Here is a 27,127-nt window from a genome sequence, read left to right as displayed (position 1 = left end):
TAGGCTACTAACTGTTATTAATGTTTGGAATATGTATTTATTGCAATATATGTAAGGAGCTCCAAAACACAAGTTGCACTGGGTATGAGCATCATAACAGTTTTTCCTTTATCTCCCCAGATTGCTTAAGAAGATGCAACTAGAAATAATCTTTTAGGAAAAGTGTTGTACATTTGAAAAACCTAACAGTAACTTGCTGGTGAACAAAATGCCTATTTACACAGTTCCTGCAAGAAGCCCCTCTGAGGTACGGCATACTACCGCTTTGCAGAAGGCTTCTTCACAGAATACCTTTACCAGCAGCAGAGTGTCTGGGCAGCAACTGCAATCAAATGAATCGGGGAAAGAAAAGGGAAGTCTACTTTCATGTTCTCAGAATAAGACGGGGGAAGTAAATAGGACCTATGTGATTTCAGCCTGTAAAAAAGTGTGTGATGCATCAGCAGCCTTTAAACCTGAAGGCAGATTAATGCTTCAGAGGAGAACTGGAGCAAGCAAAAAAACAGTGTCCGGTAGTGAACAGTTGCATGCAAACACAGCACAGGGCATGCAAAATATACAAATGGAAAAAAGACTTACTCTGCAGAGGCGTGTGAGGACTGACTCCATAGAGAAGACTAAAATTACTCCAAGTACTATGCCTGGAATAGAAAATAATAACTTTGCTGCACAAAGAAATGACAAGATTGCACTTATGCCAGAGATTAATCCTAATGATACCTACGATGTTAAACCAAGCTTTAAGTTAGTTGAGGGTCAGTTAGATATGAAGTTGCAGTGTAACCTGAACAGCAAGGATTCCTTTGGCTTTGCTGATGGTCTGCGTGAAAATGACAGTTGCATGTGTTTAAAATACAGGACAAACGCTGCTGACACAAAGTTTCCAAATGAAGTTGCTAAATCAGAGCAATTAGTTACCTCAAAATATACGAATAAGCTGTCAGGAGAGCAACTGAATGAAAATGGTACTGGAAAGCAAAGGTTACCACATTTGATGATAAAGCATAACACTTCAGAAAGACTGAGGACGCCAACAAAAATTTCAACAGAAATATTTGAGCTTGCACCAAAGAACAACGCTTCTCAGGACCAGCCATCATTGTCAGCTTCAAATAAGCAAAAACCTAATCTTAGAATTTTAGCCAAAACTAAAACTAGTGTCACCAGCTCTCCTTCTATCACTAGAAGTTTAAAACCAAAAGAGAACATGGAAGCTCTTGCTGACAGCAGTAGCACAGAGAAAGATGTTTTCAAAGTGGAAAACAGCAAAGTGATTGTAGCTGTGCGTGTACGGCCTTTCAAAAACAGGTTTGTATCCTGGATTTATTTCTGATCGTAATGGTAACTTTTATAGCATATGTTAATTCCTGCTTTGCGTGTTTTGAGTTGTTTAATCATAGACCCAAGATTTTATTAAGAGGTTAAATTCACTTTATAGGTGTTTGGGGCTATTTGTTATATATTCACTAGATGAAGTATATTGAACTTGAATGCTTTATATGTTCACCAAGTAGGTGTGGGTTTTGTTTTTTGTTTGCTTGGTTTTGTTTTTATATGATTACCAAACTTTTTATCTTCCATTGGGAATTGATTGAAATGGCAAACTTAAAGCATGTAGCTTATGTTTTTCAATTTTTAATTTTTTTCCTCCCATTCAGCGAGAAAAATGAAAACTCACTCCCTGTAATCTCCATGAATGGGTCAGAGACATCTGTACGAAATCCAGCCACAAACCAAGCTTACAGCTTTAGTTATGACTTCTCTTTCTGGTCTTTTGACAAGTGTCATCCTAATTTTGCAAGCCAAGCAACAATTTATAGAACTTTGGCAGTGCCACTCCTGAAGAGAGCATTTGAGGGCTATAACGCCTGTCTTTTTGCTTATGGGCAGACTGGTTCTGGAAAATCATACACGTAAGTTTCTAATAATAGTTGTTAAAATTCTTTAGGAGTCAATTGTGCAACATGAAATGACAAGAAGAGGTTATATGGAATAGACTTAATTGTTACTGAATTGTCTTAAAATGATTTTACATATTTGAAACCAGAGATTACTAAAACAATATTTAGAAGTAAGACAAAGATATAGAATATTTTTATGTGTCTAACGCTGACCTTTTTCTAGTTATAGTGAAGAAAATAAAAGCTCTTTGTAGAGACTTTAGTCAAGAAAAACCTTTATAAATGCTGAGAGCTTCTTGGAGTCTGCCAGTGCTATTGTTTACCACTGTTGGTTATTTTGTGCATGAAGTGACATGTTCTAAAGTATACTGTGTTTTTTGGATGAGACCTTTAAGAGATCATTCAAATTATGGTTCTGACTGTTTCAGAACTTTAAATAAATAAATCTGTTTGTCGCATCACTTATTTGAAATCTAATCTTTACACAAAAAAATTCCAGTCAAGCAACATTTCAAGGGTTTATAGCCAGCTTTATATATCTTTTGTATAATTTTCAATAGAAAGCCTAGTGAACTGGTTTGTTTCCACACAAGAATCTATTATAATCAGTTCTATTAGCTTTATAATTCCCATGATGTACTATAGACTTATAAATACATAGTTAATGACCAGAAATAATTCCCATAGGGTATTATAGAATTATAGATATGTAGTTAAGGGTCAGAAATTTTTCTGTTCAATATTTTGATGTTTCTACTTAATTTATAATAAATATAGAACTTACACAGAGACAGTTTTCCTTTTTAAGTGGGAACTCAGTTTTTACTTAAAATGTTTATTTACCTTGCCATAAGAGAGATATGCTCAGTATTGCAATTGTTATTCTGTTCGTAAGTTGGTTTGCTTATTTCTTTGGTTTTCCCTTCCACCTTCAGGTAAACGATTACTTGCCTTCATCCCCTTTGTATTTCAAAGAAGGCTGAAATGAGCATCAGTAATAAGTGTATCGTCAGGTCAAGTGTACCCAACAAATTTCTGCTCATAACTATGTTGTGTAGCTGTGTCAATCTCTCAGCTAGCTGTATTAGTCCAGTACTCTGGTGTTCTGCAGTGGCAGAACTACATGGGGGGGGGAAAACTACTTCAGAGGTAGAGAGAGGCTTAGGTTGGTACACTGTCAGTGTGCAGAGCATATAAAATGCATGCATGTTATTAGGACATCAGGTGTCTATAGGTTTACTGTTTATAGTACAACTTACTCTTCAGTTGCAGTAGAGTTTTCATTTTACTTAGAATTTTCAACCCATTTTTCAACGGATGAATTGTGAAAGACCTCTGGACATAATCGTCTCCAATTTCCCACTCAAATAAGCAGCAGCATAGGTTAGGTTTATTTCCATTGCTGATTACCTCTGTGGCTTAGAAGGATATGGCATTTCAACTTCAGAGTTATACAATTAATATTAAAAATAGCTATAGAGAATTACAAAACAGAACTTGCATTTTTTTGTAACTACAGGATGATGGGATTTGATAAAGACCAAGGAATAATTCCAAGGCTTTGTGAAGATCTTTTCACTGAAATAGCACAAATGGACAAGCAACAGGTGATATGCTTATGCTTACTTTGAATTATGAGGAAACTGATGCATTTCAGTATTTTGATACCTGTTTAATTTTTTCATTTTATACCTTAGTGCTGGATCCATTTATAAATGTATGGATGCTTTTGCTGATTCAGATCTTATTTTTGCTAGATCTGATTAGCAGGCTTCCATAAATAGTGACGGTCAACGTGGTTTTGCTTCCTTAATGACAATAACATAAGAAAGAAGTATGGGCATGATATTTTTCATGTGTCCACAGACTATACAGCATGCCTTGTAGGATAAGATTTATGTAAGGAAAGGTAAAAGGAAATCCTAGGGGGTTCCATACTTTCAGTGAAGGCATATATGATAGAACTCAAAATACATAAATTTATCTTTAAACATTGTCACTGCAAGTCAGTCCTTACAGGCATTGGCAAGCATGCAGAGAAAAAGAATTCCCCCAAACAAACCCCAGCATACCCACATTTTCTTTTTTGGGTCTTTTTCTCTTAAGACATGAAATGAGTAGTTAAAAAATAAATAAATAAAAAAATTATTAGTTAAAGGTAATTGTGTCTCCAGTTATGATTTTCTAACTTGACTATTACTACATCAGTTAATTGGAGCAGAAACAATATAACCCTCATTAAATCTGAGAAATCTAAGGTTATTTATTACTGAGTTTGGATAGAATATAACTTCTAAAAAATACAGAGCTGCTAGGTATGCATGTTATTCCTTTGCTTATGCACTGTGAATAAGTGGGTTTGTGGCTGCAAATTGTCTTGAATCTTGTATTTCTGACTTCTGTTAGGTTTTTTGTTGCCATCTCCCTTGTCTCCTAAAAAAGAAAATTTTATTTAAAAAAGAAAATAAAACCTTCAGAGAAAGGAGATGTGTTTTCATGAAAAGTTTGGTTTTGTTTTCATTAATTGCTGTGTGTAGATCAAGGTTCAAATTTTCCTCATGAATGAGACTAGTGCAGGTGCAAACAAAACTATATTTTTGGGTACTAAAATCCCAGCACTGAAACTTCTGAGGTCTATGTATATACTTTTTTTTTTTTTTCTTGATAGCTATTATCTGGGAATGGCTGTGGATGGAATTCCAGTCAATTGTATTCTTGGGGTTTGGACGAGGTGAACTTCTAAAGGTCCTTTCCAACCCAGACTAATCTATGATTTTATGATATGATTTTTCCGGGAAAGTCCCTTCAGTACAAATGCATGTAACAGTGAATAGCAGGATCTGGTAATCTAGGTTAATGTTTGAAATAAAGGAGGATGGAAATATTTTGTGGCCTATATTAATAACTCTTAACAATTTATCTTATTAGGTTTTGTATCATCTTGAAATGAGCTTTTTTGAAGTATACAATGAGAAAATTCATGATTTGCTTGTATTTAAAGCTGAAAGTGGACAGAAGAAAGAACCGGTGAGTTGGTCACAGAAAAAAGTATGTGCATAATCTCGAAGCAGTGGCATCTGTTCTGTACACAAAAGAGTGTAAATGACAAGTGTCGTGTTATTGAAGAACTTAAGTTGTTGTGAATAATGGATGCAAGTAAAAAAATCTTACTGTATGACTTCAAGCAAAATGCTTGGCACTTCAGAAATGCTAAGCAAAAAAAAACCCACACCACCTGCTGAAATACAAACAAAATGATCCAGTAGAACCTCTCAAGACTGTTAACATCTTCCAAAATGCAGATGATCTTATCAGCTTTTATAAAAACTCTCTTAGAATATTATTTATATAAGTCTCTAGATTATATTAAGAACCTTCTGTGCAATATAATTTGTTATAATCTTGTAATTTAGATGGAGTTCTAAGATGGGAGAATGACAGTGTCAGGATGCTTCCAAGGGTGTGTGTGGCGGGGGGGGGGGGGGGAGGAGGGGGAGTATTTGCCTAATTGTATTTGATTCATCAGTCTTCTCGGTGCTACTGAAATGTCCATTCACTTTATGAAAGTATCTGTGTATTGTTTATGTACTGGGAAGCCTGTTTGCCACTGACTCTACTGGTGTAATTGCATAGTCCTTTCATGAAACAATGTTAATGCTTGCAAAGGGAAATTTTTTTGCATAGCTGCAGAAAGCTATCATGCAAGGGATTAGCACCTGTTGGATTGTTGTTTCCTAAGAAGCTTGGGGACAAGAAATCAGTGCCCTGCTTAACTAGTGAAGGATCACAAGTTAAACTAGTTTAGCTAGTTTTTAATGCTTACGTATTAGAATATGCAAAACCATAAATTAAAGAAATTTGCGTTAAGTTGGGGAAGTAGGGAAGGAATTTATTTAATTTATTAAAATAAGTACTTTCTGTTCTTTGAACTATTGACCACTATACTGGCCACTTGTTTGTAAACTATGAGTATTAGCTTATGATAAAGAAGGTATACTACGTTCAGCTTCTTGTTGAAAAGTCTTTTATCCTAAACTTGATACTTATGTGGACTTGTTACATACAGATAAAGACTACACTGTCTTGTTTATACTAGGAGTGCTTTCATTGGAGTTTGTCAGTGATTTTTAAGGTAAGGTATTTAACTAAAGAACATAACAGATTTAGGTTGCAGAAAATACTTTTATTTTCTTATGTGAATACCTTACCTAAGGTACCTGTTCTGGCAGTTGGCTCTGTGAGCAGTGGCATGGGGCAGTGTGCTGTGATTACTTGGGCAGCTCTAAAAAATCAGTTGTAGGTATTCTCATGAAAATGTTGTTATAGATGATTCATGCTAAGTTTTGTTGATGATAAATGTCATACTAGGGATATAGACAGACTTTCTCTTAATTTTAAGGTATTCCTGAATGGTAGGTCTAACTAATGCAAGTCTAAGAATTTTTCTTTAAAAATTACTCTCACCAGCTTCGTGTAAGAGAACATCCCGTATTAGGACCATACGTGGAAGGCCTGACAGTGTAAGTCTTATCTGTTCTTATTTTAATAGATGTATGGTGTAATCCTGAAAAAGTGTGCTAATTATTATCTTAAACTCTGTGAAAGCTTGTGCACTCACTGGTAAATTAGGCAAGATTTTAGTATCGTGTAGTTTTAGAAAAACACATGCCCATGCCTAGCTCGACTTATTTCCTTTGGTGTAATGCTTTAGTGAAATAAGTGTATGGAAATATTAAGACAACTGGAGCTTTCATGGTATATTTTTATTTTGTCTGTAACTGGGGAAATGTTTCAGAACTCAGGCAGCAGGAAAAACTAGGAAGACAACAGTCTGAATCCAAACTTTTCTTTTTCCCTTACCTTAGGAATGTTGTCAGTTCTTACTCTGATATCCAGGTAAGATTTATTTGGTTACTAAAAGGGTATGTAAATATTTATACTTTACGCCTTCCTTCACTGCTGAAAACTAAATTCCATGGATGGGAAGAAAATGCTTTACAGACTGCCCAGTAGACTATGATATTTCAGCTGATTTTGTGAAAGGATAATGAGGACTAGTCCTATATAACGGAGCTAAATAGATGCATACAGGCAAGTGTCACTCTTCACATGGTTACCTCTAAAATTTAATTTCCTCCCTTATAGAGTCATCATTTGTGTTAATTAAACTTGGAAACATTTTAATCTTCAGTTAACTGTCAAAAAATGGTTTTGGTTTCCCATCCTTACTTTTATCTTTTATAGAGTTGGCTTGAACTAGGAAATAAGCAGAGAGCAACAGCTGCTACAGCAATGAATGACAAGAGCTCTAGATCTCATTCTGTCTTCACCCTTGTCATGACACAAACCAAGGTATTGCTGGGTGTTAGATATCTCTTCAAATTGTGTAAAAGGTTTTGTGTGCTGCCTAGAAAATTGTTGTGAAAATATACTTGAAGACAAGTAAAGCACAAGGCATTTGAACAAGGCTTTCTACGCAACAAAACTTATTTGTTGTGCTTTGAGTAGATTCTGATGTCTATGTGCTACATAGATTTATAGCAGCAATAAAAATATGTTCTCTGGCAGATCTAGGAGTAGTTCTAAGCTTCAGAGTGATTTTTGAGATGTAACTAGAATCTGAATTGAGGTCTAACTGCTGTCAACACACTTTTGCTTCTAAGAAGGTTGGCCTATGCAAGCTGGAGAGCTGTGATGAATTTCTACAGGTGATGAACTGGGACAATGATAAGAGGTGCAGTTTCTCCTCAGTTTCAACACAGTTCACCAAGTAAATATTTCCTTGCTTCAGGATGCATTTCTCACCTATGTGCCTCCAGGATATAGGGACTAAAATTCGAAATCTGATTTACAGATGTGTAAGAAACAAAACCTGACTTAGTGAGATTAGCCTGAAACCAGAAGTGAAATAGGTAGAGCTCCTCAGAAGTCTACAGTCAGTTTTCTCCATTCACAAATAACTTTTGGTTTGAGTATTATTGTTCTTGGTTGGCTTAATTTTTCAGTCCAATTTCCTAATACTCTCCTTCCTTCTTCCCCACACCATTCTCCCCACTAGATTATTTTTTCTCTATTAGAAATAGTCCTGAGATTTTTTTCCACTGACTGCTTAGCTGATTTTCCTTGGTTTAAGTAAGTAACAGCTTAATGATTTCCATGGTTATTAGATAGCTGCTTATACAGTTATTCAACTGCAAACAGTTGATACTGTGGTTAGAAGTCTGAACTTGGTCTCCTTCGAGGCATGTACATGAAGGTATCCTGTCAAAAAAGTAAATGAGAGTGTCAATTTCTTCATGTTTTTAAAGTGAACAGCTTGTTAGATTGCTGCTTCTTGTCATTCTTGTTATTTTGGTCTGAATGTAAACAGGTCTTTTTTTCCAGGTAGAATTTGTGGATGAAGAGCAGTGTGATCGTAGGCTTACCAGTCACATAAATCTAATTGATCTGGCTGGCAGTGAATGCTGCTTAACAGCTCAGACCAGTGGAGAAAGGCTGAAGGTAAATGAAGATGGGAAATCTGTGGAAAAAGAAACTGATTCCAAAGAATGCCTCTAAACTTCAATGGAACTTCACCTACTAGGATTTTGGGGCAGGAACTGTAGTTATAAGCATAAGGCCTACGTATCTTTTTATAAGTATTGCATAGCATTTTGCTAGTGAGGATGGGTGGTGCTAACAAGCTGTTTTGACTATGCAGTATGGCAGGCTAGGTCTTGTGTAGGACAGCACTCCGTATCCTCTGCAGGCCTAATGATCCGTTAGAAGGAATGAGGAAAACTGTTTGCGTGATTTTTCAAATCCTGAATAAGATTTATGCCTCAGATTTGAACTCCCATGGAGTTGGGGCTTGCCCCTTTTTTTGTGGGGGGGATTTAAGTAAATAACGTTTCTAATAAGAGAGTTTCTTTCAAGCTGCCTTTGTAAGTTTTATGTGTTTTGACATTGTGTATTTTAAAGCCAGGGTCTTTGCTCTTTCCAAATGAGAGTGAGCTTCTAGGCTGCTCTTTCAACTTATTGTTGTTTTTTTAATCAGTGGTGACAATTAATGTGATACAGCTGTACGTTACTGCATTGAATAAGCACAATTAAATCAACAGTACAATCAATAACATCACACAAGAAAATACAAATATTTTTATTTTTGTTTTGTGTAGGAGGGTGTGAGTATCAATAAATCACTATTAACCCTTGGAAAGGTTATTTCTGCCCTCTCTAAACAGTCTCAAAATGGAAAGAAAGCTTTCATTCCTTACCGGGAATCTGTCCTTACTTGGTAGGTATGCTTCAGAATTTCTTTACATAGAAGTAAATACTTTCTCAGACTGTGAATTCCTTTTCTAATCTGGAGGAATCTCTTCCCCTCCTTACTTCCCTTTCTCTCTCAAGTGACCTGTGGAGGGTAGAAACTAGCCTCTTGTATTAGATAAAGAACATTCAGGACCTTGGTTTGTATTTTAAGTAAGCTAACAATCACTCTTCAATAAGTAGTAAGACCCTTGTATTTAATCTCTTCAGAATGGTAAACTTAATTTTTCTTTCAATGTGAGGGCTGGGGATTGACTTCTACTCTCCTGTCAAATTAAGGTTGTTAAAGGAAAGTCTTGGTGGAAATTCACAAACCACTATGATTGCCACAGTGAGTCCAGCTGCTAGCAGTACAGAAGAAACCCTCAGCACTCTTCGCTATGCAAAACAGGCTTGTTCAATTATCAACACTGCTAAAGTAAATGAAGATGTGAATGCCAAGCTAATCAAAGGTGAGGTTAGCATCTGCAGTCTTTAAGGATTTTTAATTTGCCTGTGTATTTAACTTAATGTTCCATCAGACTTGTCTGTTACTACTAATAGTTTAGTGTTGACTGCCTGCTTGTCAACTAGGTCAACATTAATCTTCCGTTTAATATTACTCTTGTGAGGTTGTTCCCCCCGCCCCCTCCCCCCAAGTCCAGACCGTATCTGAGGCTATACTTAAGAACCTGGATTGGCAAAAGGCGTCTAATTTTTAATTGAATAAGGTGAATTTTCTAGTATTGGACTGAAATGTGTAAACTGTGTTTTGATTGTATTTTTTTATGTATTGCTTGTTTGGTTTGTCTTACGGAGAATTGAAAGCTGAAATTGAAAAACTGAAGGCAGCTCAGAGGAGTGCTCTGAAGACTGATCCGGAAAAATACAGACGTTATTTGCAGGAAATAACATCTTTGAGGGTAAAATTGCACCAGCAGGAGAAGGACATGGCAGAAATGCAGAGGTCGGGCAGTCATTAATGTCTTAATTCAACTAGAAATAGTAAAGCTTATATGTTATAACTTTTCTCGTAATATATTGTGTTGGTTTTGCCTTAATATATTAAGGGCCTGGAAAGAAAAATTTGAACAAGCAGAAAAAAGGAAATTGGAAGATGCAAAAGAATTGCAGGTATGTTTTCTGTCTTTAAATGAACCTCGCAGAAGAATTAGAGTAGTTGTAAGATTTGTTTTCTTTAGGCCAGCCTTTTAACTGTGACTTTATTAAAAAATCAATATAGATATTTCAATGCATGAAGTAGATTGTGGTTTTTTTTATACAGAGCTCTCTTTTTATTTAGAAAGCAGGAATTGCATTCAAAATGGACAATAATTTACCAAACCTTGTCAATCTCAGTGAAGATCCTCAGCTCTCTGAGGTGCTGTTGTACATGATCAAGGAAGGAGAAACTACAGTTGGAAGGCATACACCAAATTCAAAACATGATATCCAGCTTTCTGGAGTGCTCATTGCTGATGACCATTGGTATGTAGTGTTCTTATACTTGAAGTGAAAACAGGAAATATTTCTCCTCACCTTTTCCTTTCTTTTGGAGTCACTCTTTCTTCTGGCAGTAACAAGATCTGGATTTCTAACACTGAAAATACTATTTAGGGATAATCTTTGTACTGTTCAGTGATTCAAAGTAATTTCATCCTGTTCCCTCTAGAAATCTGTTAACCAAGGTAGTTTGATTTCTCTTTTCATTTCATTCCATTCATTCATGGAGAGAATTTTCTAGTTCAGAAATGCTGGAGAAGGACCTGAGCAAATGATGCTGTATGGTAACTCTATTATATTATGTTCAGTGGAAAAGTGAAATGCCTTGAAAGTTCTTATTAAGACTAAAAATAGAGAGCAATTTGGCCATATTGTGGAAATAGTGTTTAAAGTGCATTCCATGCAATTGAGTCTAGACAAAGTGCTCTAAGAAACTTAATTAATCAGTTAGTAAAACCATGAAAGATGTGGGTTTGTTGGGAAATTAAGCATTATCAAAGAAATGCTTGGATGACAGCATATTGTAGTAACTTTTCAGAAGTGGATTCTTTTTAGATTTAAATATCAAGTCTCTTCTAAAATGTAGGTTGTTGCTTGTTATTTTTGTGTGTTGTAACTAAAGAGTATGAAGGCAATCCACACCTGACAGAGCAAGGACACTATTTAAAGCATGAATTTTAGTCTATTAAGAAACCTCATTTACAGTTATGAGCTACTGATATCGCAATTGTTTCTTGTTTTCAGTGTTATAAAAAATACTATTGGCAAAGTGAGCATTATCCCACTGGGAGAAGCGAAGACATATGTAAATGGAAAATGCATTTTAAACCCAACAGTTCTGCATCATGTAAGTAATTGATTTGGTAATATTAATATGTGCATGTGTGAATTTTTTTGCTTTGTTAATATTGCAACTTCAGACTGCAGGTTTTCTTAGAAGGCTCTGAAACTGTAAATACTTATCTCTTGAATTTCTAGCCCCACCTGCTATCTTTTAAGCACTGTAAATTTGCTTATAAATATAAAAGTTATAGAACCAACTTTTTCCTCCCCCACTTCCCTCTTTCCCCATAGGGTGATCGAGTGATCCTTGGGGGAGACCATTATTTCAGGTTTAATCATCCAGTAGAAGTTCAGAAAGGTAAAACGTCCTCTTGTGGGACAACATTTTTACATGATGGTCCAAAAGATTTTGAATTTGCAAAGAACGAACTGCTTATTGCACAGAGAGCCCAGTAAGTATCTTACCTTCTTGTTCTGAAAATAAGCTCAGTTGTTAATGCAACCTTGAAATACATTTAAAAAATAGGAAACTTGAGATTATAAATTATTTCTCAATAAGGAGAAGTTGGAAAATTTCAAGCTTATTGTTAACTCCATTTTTAACTGAAATGCAACTCCCAGACTTAGCTTAAATGAAGGTACCTATAAGTTATGATCAGCACAACCTAGTCCAGTTGTCAAGAATATAGACCACTATTAAAGAAATGCTGAGGTCCAGAGGCTCTCAGAGTAATGTATCTCTTCAGTTACCTTTCTTTCCAAGCACATAATGAGTATGAAATTAGCTTTTGATGTTTTAGAGAGATGTAAAGCCTCAAAAGCAAATGCCTTACAAAAATGAGAAGAATCCGAAGTTACAAACCTAGTCTTCTGTGGTGGTGGAGAATCTGGGAGACAGAAAAGTGTTATTTGCACTCGCTTTGCTCCTGGAAGTTATTAACCTGCAAGACTCATTGACTTTAAATTTTACTTGCCTTCATCTTAACGTGGTTTAGTGAATTTCTACTGAGATCTTAATTTTGAGAGGTACATTGTTGATGTGGGAGTCACGGACAATGCAGAGACAATCAAGCGATTGCCAAATTTATTACAAAGCCTTAACCCCTTATATACTATTTCTTACATGCACTTACAGTGATTTGGCATATTATGATTGGATACATGTCTTGAAGACCCTTAGTGACTAACATGTAATTGGTTAAGCACAGGTGTGAGAACTTGACCTCAAAAGCTTGCCAACAGTCCACAGTTCTCATTAACTCAGTGAATTCCAGCTTCTTGTTATCTTGCTTGCTTAAGCTTCTTCAGGCCTCTCATGGCCTTGCTGTATCTTTCAGGATTATCCAGAGTTTATGTACCAATTATGCATTCTCCCGTGAGAACACTGTCTCCACAGTACATAATAAAATAAATATGGAAATTGAGTGGACTTTAAAATTCTGTTATGTTTTGCATCTTTACCAGTGTCTACATTTTCCCTAGGAGGTGAAAAATATTGAAGTGTAAAGTAAAAATAATAAAATAATGACATAATAAAATGAAACCCCAGCAAAATCAACAAACCCTCATATTTTTATTTTTACTGTTAAATTGGATGCTCCTGTCATGATAGAAGACATTTCTCTCTATGCAGCCTATATAAGGTTAAAGCCAGCATGCTAATTATGTGATACTTGTAGGCTTGAATCAGAAATTGAAGAGGCACGCCTCAAAGCCAAGGAAGAAATGATGCAAAGTGTCCAGATTGCGAAAGAGATGGTTCAAAAAGAACTGACCTCACAAAAAGAAGCTTATGAAAGCAAAATAAAATCACTGGAGGCAGAGGTGGTAAGTTGCCATTGCATTGTTATATAAAACATATCAGTAAAATAAACCAGAAGCTGTAGTATGAGGTTTCTATTTGGTTGGGTATTTTTTTTTTGTTGTTCTTTTGCCTTGCTTAACAGTGTCTTAGGGAATGCTAAGCCCCATTTTTTGTAAAAAAAAAAAAAAAAAAAAAAAAACAAAAACAAAACAAAAAAAAAAAAAACCAACAAAAAACAACCCCCCCCCCAAAAAAAAACCAAAAAATAAAATATCAGCATTACTTTAACACAAGAAGTTGTAAATAGGTATTCCCTACAGAATTATTCTAGGAATTTTGGTTTATAGAATTAGTCATGAACTAAAATGTTAATCCAGTGTGCATTTGATCAGGGTATATGTAAGAAAAATCCCTACAAAATATAACTTACTCTTGAGAGTTTTCAATGACTACAGTATTTTAGTTAACATGGCTTTTTTTCCCCCCCTCCAAGTTTGCATGCTGTTTTGTTGTAAGCCTTTTGAACAACTTTACAATATGCATAAGTAAATATTGAATAGTACATCATGGCAAACCAAGTAATAATGATGGAGTAGCGTATTTCTTAAGTGTGCTATAGAAGACATAATACAATGCTTGTGAACTGAGGCATAACCTTTCGTTGCTGACTCTGGGCTCAGTAGTCCCCAGGGACTGCATGTTTTAAATGTGTAAATGTGAAAATAAACCTTAATATCTGCCAAGGGGATGGGTTAGGAAAGCTGTAGAAGTGGTAATCCTCCACTTTTCTGTCCTTTTTTTGTATTAGAGAGAAGAATCTCTTAAGAAGCAAATCCAAGAACAGAATAACCAAAAAGCTGAGACTAAAATACAGGAGTTAGAGAAGGCAAAGCAGAATCTTGAGCTGGAACTACGCTTCAATAAGAAGCGTTTAGAAATGGAGACATTAGCTACCAAGCAGGTAACTTTAAAAACGGCAACAAAAAAAAAACAAAAAAGGTAATAAACTGTGGTTGGCTTGTGGATTGGTGCTTTGATTGTTTGTTGGTGTGCTTTTTGTTTTATTTTAATTTAATTGCTTCTGAAATATTTTTTATGTGATTTTTGTGCAACAGAACAGATGTTTTGTTCACACTCAGAGTGTGATATTGCATTGAATTCAGGGATAAATTAATGCTGACCTCATTTATTATATGACATGGATGGTTTTGTACATCCAGCAAACTTTAATGACAATTGCCTGTACCAAAAGTCATGCCTTCAGGCATTAATGTAAGTAATGGCTGGTGTTTATATATATGACTGCTGCAACAACTATGACTAAATTTTTAAAAAGGAATTTCTTTTTAATTACAGTAATTTTTTTTGAAGCATAACAATATCTAAGCAAAACCAGAAGATTGTCACAGTTTGAATATGAAGGGTATTGATACAGCAGATATCCAATATAAGTTTTATGCTGTTCTGGGAATTTTAAAAATACAGCAACAAATAATTTTGCTTCAGCAAACAGCATTAAGTGTTTTAGGGGGTTTTGGTGTGTGTAGTTAAGTTTTTGTTTGTTTTTTTTTTTATTCCCCTCTCTCCTTTAGGCTCTAGAAGATCATACTATTCATCATGCAAAGATACTTGAAGCCTTGGAAGCTGAGAAGCAGAAGATCGCTGAAGAAATACGGAGTCTTCAGAAGAATTGTGAAAGTGGGAATAAAACTATGACTGGTATGTGTATACCTAATGTTGGAAAGGCAGTGCTGACTTCTCTCTTGCTTGGTGGGCTTGGATTTAGGGGGTGCAGATCCAAGAACTTTTTCTCTTCCACTAACACTTCTCTAATGATCCTGAAGGGGAAGAGCCTTTTGGCTTTAATGATCCTTTTTGTTCATAAGAACAAAAAGACTGTGCTAAAATATCTGTTTAAAACATGCTAAGGGTAGTTAGGTGGATATTCACGTAGCCTGTGTTTAACCTGATTACCAAAAATTCCTACCCCCATCTAGCTGAACTGGTTAGGCATTAACTCATGGGGGAAACTGGAGTAGCAGAACTGATTCTGTTTAGTTTCCTACCTCAGGATAATGTACAGTGTCTGGTGTTATGCCTCAATCTCTGGAATACCCTTTACCTGACCTTTTATAGAGGGTTATCTTGGCCAGGAGGGTCATTTTTCCCGATGTATTGGGAATTCACAGAACTGTTGTTGACTAAATTTTATTCAAGGATTTTGATTGTGGTTTTATTTTTCGCCTCCCTTAATTCCCTCCCCCCCCCCTTTTTTTTTTAAACCTGAAGTTGTTTGTTGCATCATGTTGTTTGATCCACTTAATCATTATGTGCTATAATCTTTATTAGTTCCACTTAACTGGAATTCTCTGAAGCTATCTGTGATGATCAAAGAGGCCAACACCATTAGTAATCAATTAGGGAAAACCACTGTTTTCTATAGGTGAGTATCTCAGTTATTTATAAGGAGGTTTATATAAAATATATATTTATGCATACATAATCGGTGGTAGATTCTGCATGTGCAGTGAGCTGTTTGTTTATATTTTAGCTCTTATGTTAGGCTGAACATGATAAATCACCTTTCCAAAATGGTTTTAGGTGAGTGTGTAGTTCAGCCTCGTTAGTTTGAAATGTGAGCTTCAAATCTGAATTTTAGATCAAGGCTTTATATGTATGTCTACAGACAATTAATTTTGGATTGAATGCACTTTGGAGGTGAGTCTTCTGATGCTCATGTCCATCTTGCTTTGGTTCACATATTGAAGTGGTCTTAAAACACATATGTTCTTTTTGGACAAAACTAAACCAGGGAATAAGTGACAGCCCAGGGAGGTGTTTGGATCACAGGACTGCAACAAAGGTAGTTCAAAAACTCAGATCCTAAACATAGGATATATTATAGCAGATATTGAGTGTTTGGGACCAGTTGTTTCACTCCACAGATCTCTTGCTATGCCATGCTACTTGCTAGTTGTAACTCAAGAGCGTTCTAGAAGTGAACCTGTATATTGGTCAAATGTTCTTAGTGTGAGCAGAGATATATTAGTGAAGAGGAAACTCTGTATCGTTAAAAAAAAAATAAAAAAAAAATGCTGCAGTAAATGTAAGTGAGCTTGGAGGACTTCCTAGTAGGTGTATATATTCCTGTGGTTTTTCAGATGTCTTATCCTTCAACAAGAACTCTGCCAGTAGAATTCTGTAGCATATATTTGGTTCTGAGTTTCTTCAGCCAGGAGATTGTATGTTAGTATCTACATTTATCTCTGAATGCAGGGATTACTTTTTTCCTTTATATAAAAATAAGTTTAATGGCTACACTAATATTTGCCTTGTGAGATACATGATGTGTCAAGCAATTTCTGTGTAATGACATTTTTGTTCTCTGTATAATCCTGCCTACAAGTACCTTGTTTATTTTTGCAATGAATAATGGATTTCTTTTTTGCTGTTTTTTTTCCCTTTTTTTGTGTTTTTTTAATTTATTTAATTTTATTTATTTTCTCAAATTCCTAGGCACGACAAAATTGATGATAAAACAGGAGCAGCGTCTTCTGTTCAGGTGCAGGTTCGTAACATCAGACTGGGAATAGCAACTTTCTGGAGCCTAGAGAAGTTTGAATGCAAACTAGCAGCAATGAAGGAACTATATGAGGTCAGTAATACTTTGTCAAAAATAAGATTTTACTAATCTATGCAGGAGGAAAATCTTAATTTTTTGTTTTATGTGATGTTAAACACCAGGACGCGTGATGTTAAACACCAGGACCCTTGATTACTTTTTGTTAAATACTTGTACACGCACTTGTTAATCACACAGAAAGAGGACAGTAGAAACTAGTGATTTTATTCAGGTAATTTTGTGTGCAGAGGGAGAAGTAGTGAAACAAGAACTGCTTTGTGGTTCTTTTGTTTAATTATTTATCTGTTCTAGAGGAAAACATGACCTTTTAAAGCTATCACTTGAATTTTCTTTGATACATTCTATCTATTTTTCTTTGGCTCTGGTATATAAGTTTGCTGCTGCTTGCTTTCATCTTTGCTTTAGGTTCTTCAATGAGTGCTTTTAAAGGCGTTTTTTATCAGTTTTTGTTTAATAAACTGACAATTAATGTGCCCATTAATCCCTTTTCCTAATTCCATTGATTTTAATCAGACAAACTGGGTATTTTTGTATTGCATCTCTCTAAATGTGCAGTAAATTGTTGCATATCATACTAGCTTTTGTATCAAAGAGGGGGATATAGAATAGAGGGAGAACTGTGAGCAGTGCCAACACCTGATTGTGTATCCACAAAAAACCCTACAACCATCAGGTAAAGTCTTTTTAATTACATAAAAGTAGCCAATGGTGGCAAATTATTGAATACAGATAAGATTACAATATCAGCTCTTGTTGGGAGAATAGTATTTTATTTTCTATTTCTGAGAGAGAAATGTTGTAAGTTTATCTTTATTGACTCCATGTGAACAGACGGTGTTTTCATTTTATTCCATTGCAATTTTTTTCCCTGAGTTGAACAGCAAAGAGGCCTAAGAACTACTTGGGAGGGTGGAATCTCTGGTCTGGTGGCCCTTAAAAGTACTTTTTTAGTGGGGATAAGAGTATTCTGGGATTTTCCAGTTTCCAGGGCTGACCATGGTGGGTGTTTTTGTTTCTGCCATATGAGTTGAAAGTTGTTTTAGACTACAGTGAAATAATGAAAGAAGGTTCCTGGAGATGGGTTAACATGAAGGAGGGATCGAAAGAAACCCTGTAGAACCATAATGATCTTGTATTTTATGCTATACTAGTGTAGAGTCTTTTTGATTGAAACACAAATGAAAAATAAACATCTAAAACTAGTTTTAGACTGAGAACAGCTTGTCTAAATTTATTCTCTGCTTGAATTTGTGATTATCCAGATAATAAAATTCTTTTCATTCTGATACCTGTTTAGTCTGGAACAATATTGAAAAATTAATACAAATTGCTTCAAATAGTATATAAATAAATGTTTGGATGCTTACTGTCTCCAAACTTAAGTCACAATCTGGCAGAAGAGGAGATCTCAACTGTTGGAGTATTCAAGGTGATAGAGGAAAATACAATCATTTTATGCTTCAGAATGCTTTATTTTCTATTGTAGAAGTAGTAGCATGTCACCAAAGAATTAGTTTTATTTGAAAGAATAACTACCTCTTATATGAGTATATATCTGAAATAAATAAATTTTCAGTATTATATCCAAAAAGAAAAATGTCAAAGAAAAGCCAGAAAAAAAAACTGAGGAAACTCTGCTTTATGATAAAACTTTGTAAGAGGCAAGTGTTTCCAGTGAAAGGACAGTGTTGCCATATTCATTGCTAAAAACTGTACACAAATCCAGTTATAAAAATAAATGAAAACTCTAAATTATGATGCCAGGGTTTTAATATATCTGGCATGTGGTGGAGACAGCTGTGGAAACATTTTGTACTTTTGTTCCTATATATCAGGTGCTGGATAACCAGGTGACTTCATTAAATGTTTACCTTGTTTTAGTTTGTTTTTAAGCTCTTGCACCTCAAGGTGGTTGGCGATCAGTTATCTCCTATGTTTCATATATCCTAAGAAAAAAACATTAAAACTATTGATAATAGAACATACTGTCTTCATTCATATGTTAAATGCCTTATTATTACTCTATTTTGGTTTAACCCTCTTATTCCCCTGTGTTTCCTTTATATTTCTCAGAGTAATGATAGGAATAAAGCTGCTGATGTATTTTATGACCCTGCTGATGAGTGGGAACCTGACCTTTCAGATGCCTCTGTTTCCTCTCTTTCCAGAAGAAGGTGATACTAACTTGTAGCTCCTTCATCTACACTTAAAGCAAAAATTAACTTGCTTAACTGTCTAAACATGTTTCTGTGCCACTACCATAGTCTTTTATTAATTCTTATTTTACTTCATCAAAATGTGAAACTTATCAATTAATGAGAATTCATGTATATGTAAAGGAGGAGGGGGAAAGTTTAAATTAAATGTGTTATTTTACTGTGCTTCACTGGCTTCACTGAGGAAACGTGTTAGTATGCACCAAACATTGCTCACCACCCACTAGAGATTTTTGGCATATTAAACAGCAATGTTTCTGAGGTTGGACATAGTATATATGCAGTGTACGTCTGATCAGTGCCAGAGGATTTTATGTATGACCATTGACAACCAGCTGGAGGTAATTAAAGGCTGTTCTCAATTATTTCATAAAGCTGTCTTAAAAATGGATACATTTGTCTGTAGCACAGAACTTTTCATTAACCTGCACAGGATCCATAGGTTAAGGTTACAAATACACACCTAATTGATTAGTAACACAAGCAGTTTTAAATAGGCACTTGGACATCTGTTCCTGTCCTTACTTAGCACATACACTGTGCCAAGTGATGAGTTCTTCTATTCAGTCGTTCTCCTATCTTTCCTCATGGACAAGAAATAATAGGAGCAAAAGTTTTTCCAAACCCATAAATATATTTTGACAAAACATGTGTAAGGCTTTCTAACCATTTATCCAGTTATTATCAGAGTTTAATGTTTTCTTCAAACTTCTGTCATATGAAAGCATTGTTTTTAAGGAGTAAATTGTGGTTGTTATTTTTATGTTTTCACTTTATCATACTTTCCTAGAAGTAGAAGTTTCATGAAAAACAGGAGAATTTCTGGATGTTTGTCTGAGATAAAATTACAACCAATTCAGAATATGCAGACTTCCTATATATCAGGTACTTGCTATATGATAAGAACACTTCTCATTTAATACTGAGAACTTGAAACTACTGCATGTGTAAAATTTATGCACTTCTAGTGGTCGTTTTTAAAAAAAGTAAGTGTGGTTTGGGAAAGAAAATAAAAAATGTCCTGTTTATAAGGACAGTTTATAATGCCAAGCTGTTGTCAGAAGATTTTTGTACTTTTTTTATTATCCTTTCTTAGGGCAAAAACTTCCTGACAAGCACTGATGACCCTTACTTAAGCAATTTGCTTAAAACATTACTCCACTTAAATGTGTGTGTTAACTGAAGAAAGATGACAGTCCATGCATCAAATTGCCAGAGGCTGAATTCTAGTGTCATAATTTGGAGACTGCTTGAGTTGTTGCTATTCATTCAACTACTGAGGCTACCCCAAGCTTTTTGTCAGGTTTTATATTTTTTTTTTTCTGAAATACTAGATGCTTCAGTCTTCCAAATATTTTTATGCATTCAGTTATTTTCTGTCTCTCTGTAGGTATGATTGTTGGAACAGGTGGATTAATGTTAAAGATTTTCACTATGGAATTAGTCTTTTGTACTAAGTGAATCTAGAAACTATTTAGAACGTTGTAGCCACATGTTTTCTGACTTACTGTCTTGTAGTTGACCATTGCAGAAGAAGCAGTATAAAATACTCACACAAAGACACATGGACTGCTCAATCATAATGCAAGAATGTGTTTATGGATGTTTTGCTTTTACATCATACAGGTTTACAGAACAAGTCCAGCATGTGCCCAAGCTTTTGTGAATCTTTTCTTCCTGTAATTTGCAAGGAATCTATAAATTCAGCTTTAGATTTACTGGAACAGAATCATGAAGGAGGAAAGAGCATAGCAGATAATGTCCTTACTAATTTGTTTGTCATTTTCTCTGGAGCATCTGCCATTTCAAAAGCCTATGAACAGCAAGATGAAGAATGTCAAGAGAACTGTAAGTTTGATTTTTCATAACAGTTTAAGCATCACTAATGACTTGTCTTTTGGATGTATGTTCTTATCTTTGTCTATCAGAATTCACTTGCAAAGGGAAACCTTCTGATAGATCTCTTTTTCTCTTGTAGTTTTCTCTCTTGATCATGCTGCTCAGTCCTACAGCATCAGAATTATCTCTGCTTTTGACCAGCTTGTGATTCTTACCAAACTTTGGCTTAACAATATCCAAAAGTGGCCTGGACCTACAAAAGTTGATGAAGAAATAAAACAGGAAGTAAAGAACTTGGGAGGTTATTTACAGCTACTGTTGCAGGTAAAGTATATTAAGGGATTCATCTGTGTGTTGAAAAGTCCTATGCAGTGTTAATTACAGACTTGCTAAAAACACTCAGAAGTCCAAAGTATGCAATGACAAATGGACACCCTTAAGGAAGACGAACAGCAAAGGCTGTGTTTCTGCTGGCTAAACCGGTACTTCCAATACTCTAGTTCAAAGCAATACAGACCTTTCTGTGCCACAGGCCCTGATAATACCATAGGTTCTTAATCATAACAGGGGACAATAAAACATGGAGTAGCAAGAGCAAATGCTAGTTTATATTGTGAAGTGCTACTGTTAATAAAGTAGTGTTCAGTAAATATTACTCTTGTTCATGGTGCAGCTTTATGAAGAGTGAATTTTTTTTTTTTAACTGTGTAGTATTCTGATACCTTTCTTCTCTGGTTGCAAGGTATGATCTTTTAGCTGTGGTAGATAAACCATTGGAAGTAGGAAGATAGAAAGCTGAAAATGTCTCAAGCTATTGTGTGTTATGAACTCTTGTGTTACAAAAACTGCCCTTTGACTAGAGATGCCTGCTAGCTTCAGTGAATGATATGCCTTTATTTCTCAGGGATGTTCTTCAGATATATCTTCAATGGTAACAGAAGCACTCAGCAAAGTAAACCAAACAGTAAAACAAACAATGAAATACATAGGACACTTGGCAGTAGTCACAAGAGCTGATATTTCATTTTCTGAAGAGAGCAACATTGCTGCAACCAGTCTACAGGTGAAAAATTGTTTATTAGAAGTAATGATTAGAATAGTAATTTTAATGTTGGTATCACATTTATTTTCAGTAACTGTGTTCAGAAGTGCATTGTTACATATAACAATTTGATAAACTGACTTGTTTTTAGAGTTTATCTAATACTTCATTTTTATTGTGAAAATGGGTGTGTGTTAATACCCTTGAAATAATTTTTACTTAAAAAAAATGCACTTTAAAGCTGTTTGACTTCCACAAAGACAAATAAATACTATGCTTTCAGGATTGTATCTGCACTGAGATTGTATGAGTCTACTTAATTCACAGAAATTCAATGATTATTTCAGTAATCTGTGATTAAGTACCACAATGGATTTTCAGAAATCTGAAGAGAGTTAGGAAAAGGAGAACAAAAGTGCTGAGCCCTTGTGGTCAAAGAATGAGATGTAACTGAACAGACCATCACTGAATGGTTTGCTCACAATTACGTTTCTAGCCCACTGCAGAAATTTATTTTGATTCAAGGCCACATCAATTCCTTCAATCATTATGTTTTGAACCCTTATTTTAAAAGGACTTCGTACTCGCCGTTTACCATGGCGCATGCTCAGGGCTGGAGTTTCTCATTGGTACTGTACAGGAAAAAGCAAGAATGGTGCAGAAAGAACTTGTGAAACAATATCCACAAAATGAGGTGAGGTGAAAGTAAGATTAAAAACTACTGCTATATCTTAGAGGCACTTGATCATGTCCTGTTATTTTTCAGTAATTTTGTCTAGAAATTTTATAGTAGGAATACAGTTATGATTAGTAACAGGGGTTTGAGATGTGTGTTAAGTTGGACTATTAACTAGGATCTTGAAATTTTTAGTGTTTGCCTTTCACCATATGTAGACCGAATGTTTAAGTAAGTGTATTTTATCTAGAGTGGTTTATATGTGCATTGCAGGATATTTATATCATGTCACAGTGTTACCATGAAGGAGAGGGAGAATATGAAAACTGGCACAAAGGAGCAAGTGGACCTTTTGCTCTGTATGCTGCTGTTAAGTCTGCCTTGCAAAAAGATTGAGTATTTAACATGTAGTAAAGATCTATGATCCTGAAAGTTGTTATATTGATAATAGTAATCACCTCTGCTATTACTACACTCACTGTTGTCAGAAATATTATTAGAAAGCTTGAAGACTTCGTTTTGTCATACACTGTTTTTATAGTCCTAGTCCTAAACAGCATGCTATCTAAATATTAAAGTAGTTCAGTGTTACCTTTTCAGAGCTTGTCTTGCCATGTGCTTAATGCTCAGGGTACAAAGAAGCACTTCCATGAATTGGGGACTTTAGAGGGAAAACAGTTGACTAAAGTAGCTATTTAATACTGCAGAAGCTAGAAATTTCCTGCTTGATTTTGTGTGTTTCACTGAAATCAAAACTGACCTTCAAATACTTTCCAGGCTGATAAGCAGCAGTGGAGTTTTCATTTGAGCAATTTCTTTGCAACACTTCATAGGAAGGTTGCAGCAAATGATTTCTGTTCTATTAATGAGTTGTTCCTGTCACCTTGCAAATTTTTTGTAATATGAAATGCAATTATATCAATGGAAATCTCTTATCTCATAGCAAGACCTCAATTTAGTTGTAAGCTGAAAAACTTGCAGAACTGTGAGCAATAAGAAAATCTCCTTAATGAGTTGGGATATATAAAATATTTATTTCTAAGAATTTACTACTCAAAAATCTGTAATAAATGACCTGGGATAAAAGGTTCAAATCTGTTCAAGAGGAGTGATAAATTGCTTGCTTCAAGTAAACTTCTTAATCTAGTTTTTACTTGTTGTTAATCCCATAGATAATAGTGAAACTGTCTAGATTTTTTTATGTACCTATATGCTTAACTCCCAAATGATTCATTTTTCCAGCAAAAAGAACCGAGCAGTCTGTTTTCCAGATAATGCTGTTCACTTTCAGCAGATTCCTATGTGTCTGTATGATTCCTGTGTATTCTTGTCATGGGTGAAACTAATGCAAAGCTGGGAGACAACACCAGAGTGTTAACCGGGAGATTACCCGTGACATTTAGAATGACAGTGATACAAAAATTACAGGATGATCTTTCTTTAGTGAACACTTAAATTTGCTTGTTGGATCCTCCCTTATTAAGGTGTTACTTAAAACCTTGCAGATAAAGTTAAGATTTTTTGAAAAATTGCATGTTATGTTGCAGAAAACATGACTTCTGCCTTTGAGCATTTTTCTCATTAGCATGCCAGTGTTCATTGTTGGCTTTCTAAAATATATAATATATACAAATACATACAATATAATATGAAGTCTCTTTGCAGATTCAAAATCAAATAAAGGATAATGTTGTAGCAATAGCCAGATTCCTTGAAAATAACCTCTCTTATTGTGGAAAGGTAAGATAAATTTTTCACAAAATGCATGCTTTGAGTTTGAGGTTTAAATTTAAGGGATGTGTGTAATAAAGAGGAGGATTCGAAGCTAGCTTTTACAATTGCGTGTTAACACTTCCTGTCTCAGTCTTGTGAATGAATGGGATGCTAACTTTTATGGCTACTTCATTTCCACTAAAAACTATTAGATTTTAATTTTACATAAAGTATTTATGGAGATACTAGTATCTTATTTTTCTCCTTGTGCTCATCATAAGCAGCCTAATAGTCTAATTATAACTAATGCAATAATTTATGGCCATAATTATTGGTATTTTGAATTAAAAGCCAGGATAGATTATTTAACCTGCCTCCTAAAATAGATTAACTTTTAAAGCAAAAATTAGCCAAACCTTTTCTGGATTTTACTGTTCTGCTTGCCTTCCCCCCCCCCCCCCCCCCCCCCCAACTTGTACTTCTCTTCAAATCTATCTTAGGCTTTGTGATTTGGCATTGCTTACATCTTGTGTTTCAGTATTGGCCTGTTTTACATGACTCAGTCCATAATAGGCATGTTTACTAGTTAATATACTGCCATGTATTTGATTCTATTTATTCTTTTTAATAAAGAAAGAAATAGACTCTCAATTACCAGAAGAATCTCTATATCAGGAAATAAAGAAAAGCACTAACATTGCTGCAAAATATTTGGAATTGGAGCAGTGCTTAGCTGAAGTCTGTCAAATTGTTTCTTCTGTCTTACAAGGTATTTAGCTTGGTTATTACCTGTTTTTATAGTAACCTGTGGATCACAGGAAACTGTGAAGCAAGAGGGAGGGAGGGCTTACTTGGTCTGTCTTTACAAAATGTTGCATTTGAATCTTCTTGCTTTTGTTTTTCATAGGGTCGTACAGAAACACAAACCCTCTTAGGAGCTTTGCAGAAAATATTTGTGTCATAGCTGGGTATTTTAACAACTATTTCCATTTATTTGCCTTGTCATCTTCTTCTGTAAACAATCCCATCCAGGAAAAAAATATGCCTTTTATGAACTTGGATGAATTGGACTCTCTAGTTGATTCCCTTATTATAAATTTTGAACTTGAACAAGGACAGTTATTACTGAAATCTCAGACTCTTCGTAATGAAACTACTGAGACTCAAGGAATACCGGTTGTAACAGATGAAGTTGAATTTGCTTGGAAACAGAAAGTGATTCCAAAATACACACAGAAGCTTCAGTCTTCACCTCCCTTTTCTGCAGAGCTTTCACCTGGTAGGATACAGTGGGTATAAAATACTATTATCAAGAAATTCAGGGGAACTCTTAACTTTTATTTGAAGGGAAAGCAATATACCACAAAAACCTAAAATTTATTGGTAATATTATTAAATGGTATGAAAGTAAATGATATGATTGTACAAGGATAAGTACCCTAAATTTCACAAGGAAAAATGCAATTCCTCAAGGAGCTGTTAAACTTTAGTGCCTTTTGTTTTTAATGAAAGTCTATTTTTACCTAAGCCTATAAGAAATAATTCAATGCAGTAAGTAGAAAAACCTACTGGAGGTAATGTGAGTAGGAAAAATAAAAACTATCAAGGAATAATGAGGAAACGCAGCAGACACTTAGTAGTGCATTCATATCTCATCTTAAACCTTCTACTTGGGGATTTTGCGTAACAGTGGAAGGAGATTCCTTTGAAGGACATTTGTAACAAACGTTTATGTTGCATACATCTAGGTGAAAAGATTGCCTTCCTATCTCAGATACTCAAAGTAGATGATACGGGTCCTGATGTTTAGGTGTTTTTTTTCTTGTTAAAAATGTTGCCTTATCTTTGCTGCATTATGGCACAGTAGCGCTACTGCAACTTTAAAGTGGGTTTTATACCTTTTTTAACAGCAAAACCTGTTTCTGTGGGGTAAAATTGCTTTACAACCTTATTTCTTATGTGATTTTTGTAGTCCGTTGAAGAACCTCGGCTTAAAGTTATCAGTGATGACATACTTCAGCTTGATCTAAAGTGAATTATATGAGTATCCTTGCTATCTTTTGATTGCTCAAATTATTTTCAGTACTATTTATAGTGAATTGGAAACATAGTTCCTCCTAAATAATATCTAAGTTATCCCATGAGGTTGTAGGTAACTTTTCCAGTCCATTACTTCCATGTGCTTTTTACTGTAGTCATCATTTGACCTCTGACTGTTAGCATGCTGGATGAAGCCAGTGAAAATTAACAGCAAGGATAAAAATGAATATGAATTTTTGTTGTTTAATAATGGGTTATAGGATGCTTGGACCTACCACATTTTACTCTCAGCAGAGCTGAGAAATTTGTAAGATAAACCTTGATAGATAAAACTATTTTTTTATCTATCAAAGCTTCCAAGCCAGATATTCATAGCTATCATCTTTCCTTCTGAGAGAAGATGCTCAACATCTTGAGAATTCCAGTCTTCAAGAACCCATTAGGCTTTTGAAACTATTTCAAATGAAAAGACTACACTAAAGAGTCAATCATCCTTTTCCTTTGAAAAATTTCACGCTATAGTTATGTTGGTATTGAGAAATTTTGTGCTTTTATGTTTTGGAGGAAATAGGAAAAGGTAATTCTGCTGAACCAGTAACCCACTTATGTTTTTATTAATTCCTTATACTTTGTCAAAAAATGTCTTCCACTCCTGTCATCAAAACTATTCAATTTTTATT

General features: G+C 35.0%; 1 protein-coding gene across 1 annotated transcript; it reads left to right on the top strand.

Moving 5' to 3' along the window:
* The first annotated feature begins 100 nt into the window (after positions 1-100).
* KIF14 (kinesin family member 14) lies at positions 101-25,819 on the top strand. Its single transcript, XM_062613449.1, has 29 exons — positions 101-1,308; positions 1,659-1,913; positions 3,421-3,508; positions 4,830-4,928; positions 6,369-6,421; positions 6,767-6,797; positions 7,146-7,253; positions 8,286-8,402; positions 9,059-9,177; positions 9,489-9,661; positions 10,008-10,155; positions 10,259-10,322; positions 10,492-10,676; positions 11,436-11,538; positions 11,766-11,926; positions 13,154-13,301; positions 14,087-14,239; positions 14,871-14,997; positions 15,628-15,721; positions 16,795-16,933; positions 18,995-19,095; positions 19,928-20,022; positions 20,764-20,985; positions 21,116-21,300; positions 21,881-22,039; positions 22,593-22,712; positions 24,360-24,434; positions 25,041-25,176; positions 25,315-25,819. The coding sequence occupies exons 1-29, from the start codon at positions 209-211 to the stop codon at positions 25,704-25,706; spliced, it is 4,950 nt and encodes a 1,649-aa protein (XP_062469433.1). The 5' UTR covers positions 101-208; the 3' UTR covers positions 25,707-25,819.
* Positions 25,820-27,127: the final 1,308 nt, after the last annotated feature.

The sequence above is a fragment of the Pezoporus occidentalis genome, unplaced genomic scaffold, assembly GCF_034315485.1.
Source record: "Pezoporus occidentalis ecotype Australia unplaced genomic scaffold, CSIRO_AGI_Poc_V1 ctg167, whole genome shotgun sequence".
Taxonomy (NCBI): domain Eukaryota; kingdom Metazoa; phylum Chordata; class Aves; order Psittaciformes; family Psittacidae; genus Pezoporus; species Pezoporus occidentalis.
Note: the sequence above shows the minus strand (reverse complement) of the source record. Positions and strands in the feature narration are given on the sequence as shown.